Raw genomic sequence first — 16,008 nt, 5'->3', positions numbered from 1 at the left:
AAATATGTTGTGCTTTGCTTGAATAAATAAGCCACAAGGAGAGTAAAACTGAATTTTTTTATTCATTGACAGTAAGTAATAATACAGTAGCTGCAGAACTGCCAAACACCCCAATAATCCTATTTGGATGATATGCATCAGTGGCAGAAACACAATCATCTAATAATGAAAAACAAAACAAACAAACCCGAACAGACAACTTAGTTTAAAACCAGTCTAGCAAAATATGTTTTTTAAGTCAGGGAAGCTGCTATAGCATCTTCTCTCTAAGATCACACATTACGCTGCCAATGTAAGAATATATATCTGAAAGCAAAGGCTCCTGATGCTTGGATAAATAATTGCCAGTTTAATTATTCAACCTTTAAGGCTTTTTTCACTGCTTGAAGAATTCCTTTGTCCTGTTCCGGAAGCTTTTCCCAATAATGACGTAGAGAATGGGGTTAAGGACACAGCTGAAGAAGATTAAGTAAACAGAGAACTCTTGGATTGCTACCACTATGGTGTGACATTTCAGAATGCGAGTGTATCGGAGAACTTGTAGTAACTTTGCCACGTGGAATGGCACCCAGCAGATCAGGAATGCCAGTAGAACTGCCAGGATGAGAGTGGGGGTCTTCTGCTCTGTTCTCTCAGGTTTTAAACCCTCCATTCGCCTCTTTCTCAGAGTTTGAATAATTCTGACAGCGCAGAACAAAATAATGATAACAGGGATGATAAAGTTGAATATTATGACTCTCACATCATACAGCAGATATTGATCTAGTGAAGTGAAGGCAAGTAAACAGTGAGTAAGATTTGACTGAGGGTTGAATATTAACTTACTGTAGATGAAATTGGGGAAAGTAAAGACCAAACCAAAACTCCACACAAACAGACATCCCAGTTTGGCATTAAATGGCCTACTCATCAACTCATGGAAAAGCGGGTGCACCAGTGCCACATAAGAATCTAAGCTAGCCAGAACAAGAAAGTAGATATTGCAAAATTCATTCATTCTCATAACAGCTGTTACCAGCTTGCACAGGCTTTCACTAAAAGGCCAGTCATAGTTGGCTCTTTCATTATCAGTCCAGAAGGGCAAACCGCACACTAGAAGAAGCTGAGTTCCAGTCAGGTTGCTCAAGTAGATCTCAGTCACAGCGCAGGCCTTCTTGTGGAGGCAGAAAACCATCAGCACAAACACATTAATGATGAATCCAAGCACGCTGATGACATAAGCTGGAGCAATAGTGAAGATCAAGTTATTGCTGCCAACAATGGTGGGACAATGGTCTTCACTTGTGTTGCTTTGGTTTCCAGACATCTTCAGTGTCAGCAATTAAGTTGGCAGGGATGCTGGAGGGAAATAAAGCATACCAAAATAGAAAACATAAATATAATTTTAACTGGTATTGTTCTAACATAATTTGTTATGATGACAGAAAATATAGATACAACCAATTCTGAATAAGACTGTTATATAACTAGCAGGCTTCAGACCCCGAGCGACCTGAATTGGATAAGCAGAAAAGTATGGATGGATTGATAGTATTTGATTCAATTTTAAAGACCATCATTATGTTAGAAAACATGCATAACCAATGCACATTTTACATTATATTTAGAGCTGAGCGTGCTTTCCAGCATCATAGAGTCATCGCTACAGCACCAGCTACATAAAACAAGTTTAGTATATCCATCCTCACATTTGCAGACAGTTTAAAACAATTTAAATTTAAATTTATTATGTTTTTTGGGCTGAAGTGTTTATTATATACATTTTTGTTTGTGTTAAACAAATTACTATAAACGTTGTTATTGCATGAGGCTGAATTTGAGCAAAACACTAAACATGCTGAGACAAAATCAGTTAATCTGCCGTCTACTTTTCGTCACGTTACTGTACACCTAAAGACATCACTGCTTTCAAAATGTGTGCAGCTGTTAAAATGAAGAAATTTCCTTTTTTATACAGATAATGACAAAAAGTCAAAAACACTGTTCCTGATGGACAATGATCTAGACCTTGCAAATATTCCAACTAAAGGTAAAGACATAGGAAAGTAAATTCCAAGCCAAATTAAGCTTATACATACCTTGCAGGCAATTTAGTCTGTCCTCCAGATGGAAAAAGAACAAACAGCCAGCTACACTCTCTCAGTACCTTCTGCTACAGTCTTCTTTCTGAAATGCTTAATTTAAAGAAGAAAGTCAACTGATAGTCAAGTGATTTCAGATAAGAGAGACATCACACCCAGTCTATGACCACTTCCTTGACTCTTCACTGAAGTACTTAGTTACTTCTAAAAAATGTTTTCTCTGGGTTCATTTTATAAACAAAAATGACCCTATTATGGACATAGAAAATTTTCCATTTATTAACTTAATGCCAACATGTTAGATGTTATCGTTATCGATTAAAATACCAATACGGGACTAACTCTGCTGTAAGAACACCATAATACTGATGATCCAACAAAGAAAGTCAGAGACTACACGTACACAAAATGTAACAAACGGAGGTGAAACGGGTGGGAAACAAAACAGAGCTGAGGTAAGTCAGGAAATAGGAAAGGGCAGAGAAAGTATGTAAAACTAAACGACATGGACAGAAACAGAAACTTTAATAGTAAAGACAGGAACATTTTTTTTTTCGCCTGTCCTGTTTGGTTCTTTTGCCATCAGAATTATTGTCTAAAGGCAAAGATAGATGCCCAACAGATTTACTTTACCAAATGGACCATCCCGGCCTTTCCGTATTGGTCTATTTGATTCACCTTTGCTTTTATTGTTCATTTTATTTTATTTTCACTTGCTACACACGGGACAGACATGACTGGGGGAAAGAAAAGGGAGAAATAAAGAGGGAAAGAAAAACAGCGGGGAAGAGGAGATAAAGGGCAAAAAAACCAAAAAAACAACAACAAAACAAACAGACAAACAATACATATCAATCACCTGGATCACCTGTTGAGAAAGAAAAAAGAGAAAACAAGCAAAAAAAGAGAGCAATATAATAAACAACATCATTGTGATGATCTATGTGAATATAACAGTAAATACTAAATATTGAATATTATTGTGCCACGCGTTGGATCGACAGCGCACAGTGTGCTTTGAGGTAGGAGCCAAAAAGGGTGTAGTTTGTTTGTGTGAGCACCCGTGTGTACACCTGTGAGCATGACCGCGCTTGTATTTAAAAGGTTCCTTCATGTAATGATCTGCTAGAGGGTGTGGGGAGCCATAGCCCCGTCCTCCAGGGCATGAAGCAGGTATGGAGGAAATCCAGGCTCCAGACATCCAGAGACCCCCACAAGAGACCAAGGAAGACCAACGGAGGGGCAACCGTGCCACTCTCCCGGAAAGAGCTGAGGAGAGCCCCAGATGAGGGATCACTCAGCAGCCGCGGAGCAGAAGCCAGGGGGGGTTGCAGTGATGTGCCCGTGAGCTCCGCCGGCAGCCAGCTGTGCCAGAGTGACCAAGCTCCAGGCCGAGAGGCCGAGGGCACCCCACCCCCGAAGGGGCCTGAGTGAGCCCCAGGCTCCAAGCCCCGACAAGCAGCCACCAGGAGTGAGCCGGTGCGCACCTAGACGCCCATCCCCGGACACAAAGAACCACCAATGCACCGATGTCTGAGGGCGTCTGCCACTGGCAGGGGGAGTGGTGGGGGGGAGATAGGCCTCCATACCTTGGAGGGCCTGAGATGACCCTAGAGAGGTGGCGTCTGATACCCGACCTGACATATAGACACAGACAAACAGGCACACACAGATACGAACATCCATTCCCACCCCCATGCTCTCATATGCAATTACTCAGCACTCACCCAACGTGGAGACAGACATAAATAGACACTGTACACACAATCACACTCCCCAAGCGTACTCTATACCCCAGGTCTAGGTACCCTTGCCCCTGGAGGGGGAAACTGCACCCAGACCCAGGTAGTGTTACCCTCTTCCCTGGGGTGGGGAGAAGAAGACCGCCCTGACTCCGCAGCAGGAGGGAGGCCCCACATTCCAGACCCCAATCGGACGGCCAACTCCTCCTCCCAGCCCCCCCGCCCCAACAGGCAACAGAGAACGGGGGTGTGTGAAGACTCCAAACCTCCCTCCGCCCGCTCATATGTAGTTTTGATGCATGTGTGTTCTAAGGTGCATTTAAAACCCAGGAGGGCATGGAGCTACCTGCCAGAGAGCAGCAGTTAAGCACATAGCCCCTCCTGATAGCCCTCAATGTCTACGTGTATTTAAAATTGAGAGGTGGGCAACGGCGCCAGGGGTGAGGTTGTACACCCTGATGGTCTTCTGGATGCCGTGTAGCATGCCCACCCCCAAGGTCCTATATGTATGTGTTATAAGAGTGTTAGTAATGTGAATGTCTAAATTGTGGGTTAAAATTGAGGCACAGGCAGCCAGAAGGGAACAGAGGGGGGGATGCCTCCCCTGCACCCTGGTGGCACACCTTTACCCCAAGGCCCTGCATGTGTGGGTGACTGTGGTGGAGCGGGAAGAGGGAGGCAGCTGGAGATGGGGAGGGAAGGAAGGGAGGGGCAAGTGGCCCCTCCCTGAGGCCAGCTCCCCTGCTGACCCCAGTAGGCACCCCATACTCTGCAACCCACCAGGGCAAGGGGGCCCAGGCCCATCCGGACCGGGGCCAAGTTCAGCAGCGCCGCCCGGCCCCACAGAGCCCGGGACAGCCCACCCAACCCCACCACAGAGAAAACTGCACCCACCCCATCATCCACTCATCTTTCAGACTACACAAGACAATAGACACACAGGCTGAGATCTTCCTCCACCTCCCCTATATCTCCCCCTACTGCAGAGTGAGTTCCTGGAGAGAGGAGACCTCCTGCAAGATGTAACAGCCTCCCCCACCAGTTGAAGAGCCCTTCAGTGGCTCGATGCACTGCCGGCACCCCGCGCCAGGGCTGAGCCCCCATATACCCACCTGCCCACAACCCCGGCAACACACCAACCAGGACCCTAGCCCCCAAGGCCCAGCCAGGGCCCCAGCCTGGAGACGGAGCACCCCCAGAACCCCACACCCGCCCCGGACCCACCCAGGGGCAGCCAGGCTACCAGGTGAGTAACCCACGTCCGCCCCAGACCCTCCCCTAGCCCCGCTGCACGCAGCCACGAGGAAACCATCACCTAAGAGCCAACAGAGCACTTAACAGGCCATGACTGCAACCCGGGGTTGAGCCCCCCAAGGAAGATTCTCCTGGGGGATCCCCCGACGCCCTAAGCCTGTCCCTACCTCCACACCAATCACAACAGCAAAGGTGGGACCAAACTATGACCCCCCACCCCCACTAGGTGATGGAGCTGATCAAAGGAGCCCAGAGTAATTGATCTGATGTGGTGGCAGAGGCTGTATCAAGACTAATGTAATCTAATAGATAATTTCTATACTGGTTAGAATTAAGATTATTTTTATTTTTCCAGTTCATGAGGACTATTTTGTGAAAACCATGTGGGCTATATTCTTTTCTGTAGTGACATAATCTAAGCTGCCCAACAAGCACACTAAAGGGGAAGTTGGAATGTTACATTTCAGAGACTTTGATAAGTCTTCACATATCTCGCGCCTAAACTTCTGAACTGGTGGACAGAACCAAAGAGCGTGGATATAATTGTCTGGTGTGTTGGTTTGACAGTGTGAGCAGTTGTTGGAAGACTTAAAGTCCATCTTGAACATCCGATGACCTGTATAGTGTACTCTATGTAGTATTTTGTATTGAATTAATTGAAGACTGGGATTTCTAATTAAATGCAAAGTTTTTGTGCATATCTGAGACCAGAAGTTTTGGTCTAAGTTAACTGATAAATCCGCTTCCCATTTTGCAATAGGAAGTGCTATTGATTCATCTGTTTTAGAAAGCATTCTGTATATTTTGGATAGTAATTTTGGGGTTTTAAGAGTAAGAAATTGTACCACACTTGGTGGTGTTTGTAGTTCAACTTGACCCGGTTTAAATTTCTTTTTTACTATGGATTTAATTTGTTGATATTCTAAAAATCTTTTCTTGTTGATCCCATATTGTGTAACTAGTCTGTCAAATGAAATAAATTCTGTTCTTTCTAATATATGTTCTAAGTATTTGATTCCTTTACAACTCCAATCTGGAAAGTTTATCATATTATTGTTTTGTAATATGTCAGGGTTGTTCAAGATAGGTGTACGTTTGCATGGGATTAATGAAGACTCCGTCAATTTTAGAAACACCCACCATGCTGTCAGAGAAGAGCTGATGTTGACGATTTTAAAGCATTCATGTCATTGGATGTTTGAGCTGATAAATGGTAGATCTGAAATCTCTAGATTATTGCAAAGTGCTTGTTCTACATCTAGCCAAGGTTCATCTAAGAAGTTATGTTTTAGCCATCCTGAGATAATTTGAAGCCTGTTGGCTAAGAAGTAGTGCTGAAAGTTAGGTAGTTCTAATCCTCCTTTATCCTTGGTCTTTTGTAATGTTTTTAAGCTTATACGTGGGGGCTTATCTTTCTAAAGGAATTTGGACATATATGAATCTAGAGATCTGAACCAATCTTGTGGCGGTTTAGTTGGGATCATTGAGAATAAATAATTCATTTTTGGTAAGACCATCATTTTTATAGCAGCAATGTTTTTACTGTATGAGGAGTCTAACAAATTAAGTAATCTATGTGTATTTGCTGATGAGTGCCTACCTTTTATGAAACCAGTTTGGTCAGGATGAATTAAGAGGGGGGTTATTTTCTCTAGTCTCTTTGAGAGAGCTTTGCAGATTATTTAAAGGTCTACATTTATAAGGGATATTGGACGATAGCTTGAGGGATATACAGGGTCTTTGCCTGGTTTTAGCAGGAGATTAATGTTTGCAGAATTCATATTTGATGGAAGTCTGCCCTTTTCTTTGATTTCCAACAACGTTCTGTAAAAAATTGGTGGTAGAATCGTCCAGAATTCTTTGTAGAATTCTGCAGGAAAGCCGTCTGGACCTGGAGCCTTATTATTGGGCATGCTTATCAGGGCTTCCTGGAGTTCACCTGGCGTCAGTGGCGAATCCAGTGCCATTGCTTGAGTGTCTAATAATTTTGGAAGAGTTATGTTGTCCAAAAACTGATCAATTTCGTTTTTAGATGGGTTTATTTGTGGTGTATATAAAGTTTTATAGAAATCCCTGAAAATGTTGTTTATTTTTTTCGGATCATATATTGTGTTCCCAGATAAATCTTGAACAGCACATATAGTTGTTTTTTATTTATTTATTTTTAGCTGGTTCGCTAGAAATTGACTGCATTTATTAACATGTTCATAATTTTGTAAGCGTAGTCTTTGTACTAAGAATTTTGGTTTTTTTTATTAATTATCTCACTTAATTTTAGTTTTCTTTAGCGTATTTTGCTCAATGTTTCCTGATCTTGGTGTGACACGTAGGCTTCTTCTAGGGATTTGATGGTTTTTTCCAATTCCTGAATATTTTTGTTTTCTTCTTTCTTTTTATGTGACGAGAAAGAAATTATTTTACCTCTCATCACAGCTTTCCCTGCTTCCCAGAGACAGGAACTTATAAAAGGGAGCAGACAAACCAGAATACATACAAACCAAAATGGTGCGATAAGACAGACTGAGCACGACACGAAGAGACATTATGACAGAGACAACTAGATACGAGACACAAGGGAAAAAAAGGTAGAAGCTAAATACAGCCTCAACGTCACCAGTAACAAAAGCTAAGAAGTAAGGTCTCAAGTAACAAGCACAGATAATAAATTATACAGAATCCACACAATTAGCAGAAAATATTCAGTTAAATAAAAATTTTATTTGAATGGTGCCAAATCACAAAAAAAGTCACCTCAAGGTGTGTTTATATTATAAGGTAAAAGACGCTAAGATAAGTACAAAATAAGCCTTGCAAATTACAATAAATGTACAGAAGAATCACAGGGCTATAATACCACACCAAACAAAACTATAAACAAAACTACCATTCAAAAACGAAGAGCAGAGATTTAAATTACTCTCCAAAATATTCATGAAAAACCTCAAAACAGATGATGAAACTTTATGCATAAAAAGGTGATATTGATTCAATATTAAATACCTGCCCCCATGTTAATGTAATTAAATAATCCTAGACATAATTGTTGCAAAGGACATGAGTTGAATAAATACTTCATACAATAAGTTGAAGAAAACAAAATTTAGATTCTTTGACAAGAAGTAATAAGCAGCAGACACTATTTGTTTAAAATAATTAAACGAAGTAGGACTCACTTTTTTCTCTTTTGTTTTCTCTTTTTTCTTTTTGAATACTTTTTATTTTATTTACTTCTCTGTCCTTTGTCTAGAGCATGGATGCAAGCTGCAATTGTTGCAGTCATACATGTTGTAAACTTCCGTAATACAACAGGGCCACCCTAACTGTACATTTGGATTATATGTGTAAACGACAGAAACATAGTCATCTTGCACAGAGGACAAAAAATGTGTTTCTCTATTGGAAAACACTGATTGACTGTTCCTCAAATAACAAAATTTAAAGCATCAGCTGGTTGAGGCTTTTGTGCTTACAGCCAGAGCTGTGTGCCTGAGAAGATCCTATCAAGGATATCCATCATCCATCATGGTGGTCATCCTGTGTCTTTCTGTGTCTGCTTTGTGGGCAGAGCATCGGTTCCTCACCTGTTCTGCTCACCTGCCATCCACTGATGACAATCAACAAGGCAATACTTAAGGGCAGTGCATCTACTCATCTACTCTGTGCCAGTCTGTCAGCTATCTCATGGTGGTAACCAGGCTGTATCTTTATGTCTGTGCTGTGTACTTATCTTGATTTCCTTGTGTCTTCAGTTTTTCTGCCACTTCACTGCTTAACTCACTCCTAGCTCAAGTCTCTGGATGCTGGTCACTTTGGCGAAATTCACTGAATCGCCTCTCACCTTCTTCCCGTCACTCTTGAATTCTTGAAAACCAGGCTGAATGGGAAAATGGGATTTAGAAGGCTTCTAAAGAAGGCTTAATATGCAGAGACTCAGTATTTATTCTTTCAAGCACATCTAGTATCCTGCTAATAGGAGAATGGGCACCCAGCAGATCAGGAATGCCAGAACATCTCCCAGGATGAAAGTGGTGGCCTCCTACTCCATTCTCTGAGTGTTTCACCCCTCTTTTTCCCAGTGTGTGAATAATTCTGACAGTACAGAAGGAGATCATGGAAACAGAAATGATGAAGCTGAAGATTATGGTCCTAATCTTAGATATCTGGATATTGGTCTGGTGAAGTGAAATGTGCATTCAATAACATTTGAGTGAAGCTTCAGATTTGAGTTTCCTTAGATGAATACAGGGGCAACAAACACCAAGCACAAACAGACATCCCAGATTGGCATAAAAACACGTTCTGATTTTTTCATGGGAAAGTGGGTGTACCAGTATCACATAACAGTCTATTCTAACCAAAACAAGAAAGTAGACGTTGCAGAACGCATTCATGTTGATAACAGCTGATGACAATTCACATGCACTTTCACCAGAAAAACACTTTTGGCCCTTTTTTATGTATTCAATCCAGAAGGGCAAACAGCACACCAGGACATGGTCAGCTGCAGCCAAGCAGAGCTCAGCCACAGTGCAGGTCTTCTTGTGGAAGCAGTAAACCATCAGTACAAACACGTTAAAGACGATTCGAAGCAGGCTGATGACCGTGATATAGTCTGGAAGGACAGACCACACTGTTTACATCAAGACTGCAATTATTATTGTTTTGGTTTTCAGACATCTTCAGTGTCAGGAAATACTTTGGCAAGGATGCTGCCGAGAAATAAAGGACAATATGTTCCTAACCGTGACATTTTTCTAACACAGTTAAGATGTTACAAAATAATATAGAGATATTCCCCCCCAAAATATAGTCCAAATATATTCCCACTATTTTCCCACATTTTTTCCCAGTGAATTTTAATGGACATAAAAATTGTGGAAATCAGAATTCAGGCTCAGTTTTACAACATGCATGTCATGGTGATTAGACCTAAATCTTTCAATTTTGATAAACGCATTTAGGGCTGGCTCAGGAGACCCTGAACCATCCCTTATTTTATTCCTCATGATTACAATCAAGATCCGATCGCTATTTCTGTGCTCAAAATTGGAGAATAATAACCTGATATTTCAGGTTGAATTCTGAACATATTCAATTGCAATTAGCAGCAGGTAGGACTAGTTTGTCATGCTTTGCCTCAGTCAATAGAAATCACCTTTCAATGTTTTTAGACCCATGTGAACTAACACCTCCTAACGATGTTTGTGGGTTTCAGTGCCAGTGCAGAGCTGCAGTAAGAAGTGTGGCAGGTTTATCATCAGATCATCTGGGAAATAACAGTGTTTAAGTGTTGACTGTTAAAGAGGGAAGTGCAGTGCTGTCAGCTCTGATGATAAACTAGTGTTGATAGTGGCAATTCAATCACTGGTGTTTACTGTGTAAACACTAGGTTATGTCTTTCTTCAGTGATTGTTTGCATTCTTGTTATTCATCTTTGGCTCAAATAATCGACCAACCAAATACTTTTTTTTTTTATCACTAATGGAGCATTTAGTGATCAAAATTACATTTTATTTCTTCCATCATCATATTAGAAGGCATGCATAACTAATGTATATTTTGCATTATAATGTATTTAGTGCTGAGCATGCACATCATAGTGTCTCCCCCACAGCAACACCAACTTAAAACAGGTTCACCCAAGTATGAGTATCTTCAAATATGCAGCCACATTAAAACGATTTAAATTCATGATTTTAAAAAGTCTTAATATTAATGTCTGTGTCTTTACATTAATTAGCATTAGAGTAAATCGTTTATACTGCATGGGGATGCATTTAATGAAAACATGAAGTGTGCTGAAACACAAAACAAACTTAAGAGAATCCAAGAAGAGATATCAGATTCAGACTTCTTCTGCTCTTCACTCAGCCAGTTGTATTTATTTTTAAACATAATTTCTCAGTAATCGTTTTATAAATGCACTTGACTCTCTGACTCTCTCTCTCTCTGTCTCTCTCTCTCTCACTCAGTGTACATCAAGAACAGTTTCTGATCTAAAGAATCTTTGTTTTCTGCATTATTCGCTTGCTTATTACCCACCAGTCTACTGTTGTTTACAGTGCTGTTGGTTGCTGTTTTTTTCCTTTTACTTACTTTAGAAGAGAAAGCCGCATTTCTGCTGTTCAATAGGCTACTGAACAAATTTAAACTTTTTAAAATCATGCGAAATTGCAGAATGCTTAGCTGTGTCTCTAATAAAACCTCTGTAACTTTGCTCTGCTTCATTTCAGCAGCATCAGGTAATGTTCATATGTTGATTAATGGTTTTCTTTCGTTTTTGATCTACTGCAGAATAATTTTAAGGTCATCTGCTATAAAACCCCAGGCCAGGAAAATCGCCTTCATGTTTTTCTGTGTTTTATCCTCAGTTACTTTGACACAAAGGCATGTGCTGTGATGCTCACACCTTTGATAAAGTCTTGCAAGTGTCAGCTTTGTTTTTATAGATATAAAAATATGGAAATATACTGATACATGATCAGAATTATAATATTTCTGACTGTCTGAGGCAAAAAAAAATTTCCGATTCAAATAGTATCGAATCAAATCGTGGATCAAATTGATTCAGAAGCTTGTGAATCAGAATCGAATCGATTCTAGAAATCAGTGACGATACCCAGCTCTAGCCCCAAATGCAGACTATAGGAGACTTGAAGAAATAAAAAAGTGAGCTTCATTGCAGCTGACTCAATTCTAAAAGAAAAAATCCAAACAAAGGCTTAGAAAGTCCAAATAGCACCAGAAGAATAAAACACACTAGGAACTAGACAGATGGGCAACAGAGGCTTTAAACACACACAAAGTAATCATGGAGAGTCAGCACAGCTGGAGATAACAAGGCATAGCAGAATCTAGACACAAACGGGAAGGTAAAAAAATATAGACCAGAAGAGGCCAAAGACCCAAATTAAAAAGATGAAACAACAAAACGGGGGAAAGCCTAACATTAAGACAGGGACTTGACAGTAAAACACTACAGGAACTAAAATAATGCCAGGAGTGATATTTCTGACAGAACCCAGAAATACAATAATAATCACAGGAACACTAACAAAGCTCAGCCTAAAATAATAATTAAAACTAAAGCTCAAGAACAGCAATGAAAAGCAAACTAAAATGCTCACTTATAAGAAGAAGACACAAGATAAGACAAGAAAAATTGCAAAACATGACAGCTGCTTAATTCTCTGAGTGTTTAAACCCGCTGCTAGACTGTTTCTTAGAGCTTGTCTAATGCTGTGCAGAAGGATAACAGGGATGATAAAACTAAAAATAATCATCCTCTCCATCATTAGATATGGATCTTTTGTGAGATTAAATGTGCATTTAGTAACATTTGACTGAGGGTGAATTTTGACCTTCCAGTAAATGAAAGAGTGAAGAGTAAAGACCCCACACAAACAGACATCCCAGTTTTGGTGTAAATGCCCTACTCTTCCTCTCATAGGAAAGCACCAGTGCAACATAATGATCTATGCTAACCAGAACAAAGAAGTATATTCTGCAGAATGCATTCGTGTTGATAACAGATGATGACACTTTGCATAGGATATCACTGAAAGACCATCTGTTATCAGCCCAGAAGCTCACACAGCAGACCACACATATCAAAAGACGGCTGATCAGTTTGTCTCACTAACAAATTAAACATGGCATTTTTAGCGGGTATAGCAGCCATGGCAGTTTGTCTTGAAACAACAACAGTAATCTCCACATTTAGACCTTTTTCTAAAAATCCATTTTTGATCTTAATCTCGAAATATTGACTTTATTTGCACATAAAAAAAAACTTCACTTAAGTGCCAGGTAATTTTAAATTCTATCAGCTCAACACACAGCGAACACACCAACTGTTTGTATGCTGTGTGTTGCACAGTGTGTTGCTAGCTAAAGGCCCAGCTGCTATCTTTCACAGGGAGAGAAAGAGTGAGAGATAACTTTACTCTGAGAAAGATGTAGGAAGACAGGCACGACATTTGAGAAAGAAAAGAGGTTAGATTTAAAGGTAAGGACTGCTCAGTGATGCTCGATAAACTGCAAATTTAAATCAGGAATACACAGACTTTGATTTGGGTTTCCATTATGGTGACCCTTCAAGGGAGCAGCCAAAAAACAACGGTGAAGAAGAAAATGTAAAAACATGAGCTAATTAAGAAGGAGACTTTTATTGACATCTCTATTCCAAACTACAGATCCTGATTCATTTTGACTGCAGGAAAGACCTGAAAAAACTTTCAGGCATTCGTCTTTAACAGTTTTTAAGATAATTATGTTGAAACATGATAAAAATGCCTGGATGTCTGCCAGTGGACTATTTTAAAAATATAGTCAGTATCTTGAAATGAATTTGATATATAAGGCTAAAAATTCACAGCAATCATTTATGTTCACTATAAACTTTGAGTCATAACATTTTTATTCAATTCAGAGATGGTTGAGCAGAAGGCCCACATTGAATTGAGATGGGGTGACCCATACAGAAAATACACAATTATTATATGTTTATATTTTCTGTTCATATGTTTTTTGAGAGTTAAATACATAAAGGTATGATGTAATTTATTAAACTGTCACAATTTTGCTTGCACAGCATAATTATGTTGTGATTTGTTTGAATAAATAAGTGACACGGTGCGTAGAACTGAATTTGTTTATTCATTGACAATAAGTAATAATACAGTAGCTGCAGAATTACCAAACACTATTTGCATGTACAAGAATTTAGAAAAAGAAATTTTAAGAAGACATTTGCCCAGAGGGTAGCTGTCAGCTTTATGCAGGTCACACATAGATTTACACACTTTGCTCCCAGGTAAGTCACCTTGTATGATAGCCATGACCCTAATAATCCTATTTGGATGATATGCGTCAGTGGCAGAAACACAATCATATAATAATGAAAAAGAAAAAAACCCAAACAAACAACTTAGTTTAAAAACCTTCTCGCAGACCATGTTTTTTAAGTTATGGAAGCTGCTATAGCGTTTTCTCTCTAAGATCACACATTACACCGCCAATGTAAGAATATATATTTGAAAGCAAAGGCTCCTGATGCTTGGATAAATAATTGCCAGTTTAATTATTCTACCTTTAAGGCTTTTTTCACTGCTTGAAGAATTCCTTTGTCCTGTTCTGGAAGCTTTTTCCAATGATGATGTAGAGAATGGGGTTAAGGACACTGGTGAAGAAGGCTAAGTACACAGAGACCTGTTGGAAGATGATCAGTGTGATGTTCCATTTCAGAATGTGAGGGTATTGGAGCACAGTATTTAATAGCTTTGCCACGTAGAATGGCACCCAACAGATCAGGAATGCCAGCAGAACTGCCAGGATGAGAGTGGTGGTTCTGCTCTGTTCTCTGTGGTTTTAAACCCTCCATTAGCCTGTTATTCAGTGACTGAATAATTTTGACAGTGCAGAACAAAATAATGATAACAGGGATGATGAAGCTGAATATTATGGCTCTCACCTCAGACATCAGATATTGATCTGGTGAAGTGAAGTGAAGTAAACAGGTAGTAAGATTTGACTGAGGGTTGAATTTTAACTTCCTGTAGATGAATATGGGGAGAGCAAAGACCAAGCCAAAAACCCACACAAACAGACATCCCAGTTTGGCATAAAATGGTCTGCATATCCTCTCATGGGAAAGCGGGTGCACCAGTGCCACATAACGATCTATGCTAACCAGAACAAGGAAGTAAATGCTGCAGAATGGATTCATGGATATAACAGCTGAAAACACTTTGCACAGGCTTTCACTGAAAGGCCAGTCATTGTAATTTCTTATAGAATCAGACCAGAAGGGCAAACAGCACACCAGAATAAGATCAGCTCCAGCCAGGTTGCTCAGGTATATCTCAGTCACAGTGCAGGCCTTCTTGTGGAGGCAGAAAACCATCAGCACAAACACATTAAAGATGATTCCAAGCATGCTGATGACCACGATGTAGTATGGAACCAGAGTGAAGATCAAGTTGTTTTTGTCAAAATCACCATGGTCTTCACCTGTGTTCCTTTGGTTTCTGGACATCTTCAGTGTCAGGGTTTAAGTTGGCAGGGATGCTGGAGTGAAATAAAGGATACCAAAACAGAAAACACAAATATCTTTTTAACTGGTATTGTTCTAACATAATTTGTTACGATGACAGAAAACATAGATACACCTAATTCTGAATAAGACTGATATATAACTAACAGGCATCAGACCCCGAGCGACCTGAATTGGATAAGCAGAAAAGTATGGATTGATTTATAGTATTTGATTCAGTTTTAAAGACCATCATCATAATAGAAAACATGCATAACCAATGCACATTTTACATCATATTCAGAGCTGAGCGTGCTTTCCAACATCATAGAGTCATCGCTACAGCACCAGCTACGTAAAAGAAGTTTAGTATATCCATCCTCACATTTGCAGACAATCTAAACCAATTTAAATTCAAATTTATCAAGGTTTTTTTTTGTTTTGTTGGTTTTTGTTTTGTTTTTTTTTTGGGGGGGGGGGGGGGGTCAAGTCTTCATTATATACATTTTCATTTGTTTTAAATACATTACTATAAACGTTGTTACTGCATGAGGTTGAATTTGATCAAAACACTAAACATACTGAGACAAAATCAGCTAATCTGCCGTCTATTTGTCAACACGTTACTGTACACCTAAAAACATCACTGCTTCCAAAACCTGTGCAGCTGTTAAACTGAAGAAATTTCCTTTTTTATACAGATAATGACAAAAAGTCAAAAACACTGTTCTTGATGGACAGTGATTTAGACCTTGCAAATATTCCAACTAAAGGTAAAGACATAGGAAAGTAAATTCCAAGCCAAATTAAGCTTATACATACCTTGCAGGCAATTTAGTCTGTCCTCCAGATGGAAAAAGAACAAACAGCCAGCTACACTCTCTCAGTACCTTCTGCT

The 16,008-nt window shown here is 39.8% G+C and overlaps 1 protein-coding gene and 1 pseudogene across 1 annotated transcript; both read right to left on the bottom strand.

Moving 5' to 3' along the window:
* Nucleotides 1-376: 376 nt before the first annotated feature.
* On the bottom strand, nucleotides 377-1,306 carry LOC134644638 (B2 bradykinin receptor-like). Its single transcript, XM_063497725.1, has one exon. It carries the CDS (start codon nucleotides 1,304-1,306, stop codon nucleotides 377-379), a length of 930 nt encoding a protein of 309 aa, XP_063353795.1.
* Nucleotides 1,307-14,182: 12,876 nt separating this feature from the next.
* On the bottom strand, nucleotides 14,183-15,113 carry LOC134644637 (B2 bradykinin receptor-like; annotated as a pseudogene).
* Nucleotides 15,114-16,008: the final 895 nt, after the last annotated feature.

This window comes from Pelmatolapia mariae, linkage group LG16_19 (genome assembly GCF_036321145.2).
Source record: "Pelmatolapia mariae isolate MD_Pm_ZW linkage group LG16_19, Pm_UMD_F_2, whole genome shotgun sequence".
NCBI classification, from domain to species: Eukaryota; Metazoa; Chordata; class Actinopteri; order Cichliformes; family Cichlidae; genus Pelmatolapia; species Pelmatolapia mariae.
The sequence above is the reverse complement of the archived record's forward strand: the minus strand, read 5'-3'. Positions and strand labels throughout refer to the sequence as shown.

What these genes read in the sequence shown, in the direction of transcription:
- LOC134644638 (XM_063497725.1), bottom strand. Translation starts at nt 1,306, where the DNA reads ATGTCTGGAAACCAAAGCAACACAAGTGAAGACCATTGTCCCACCATT.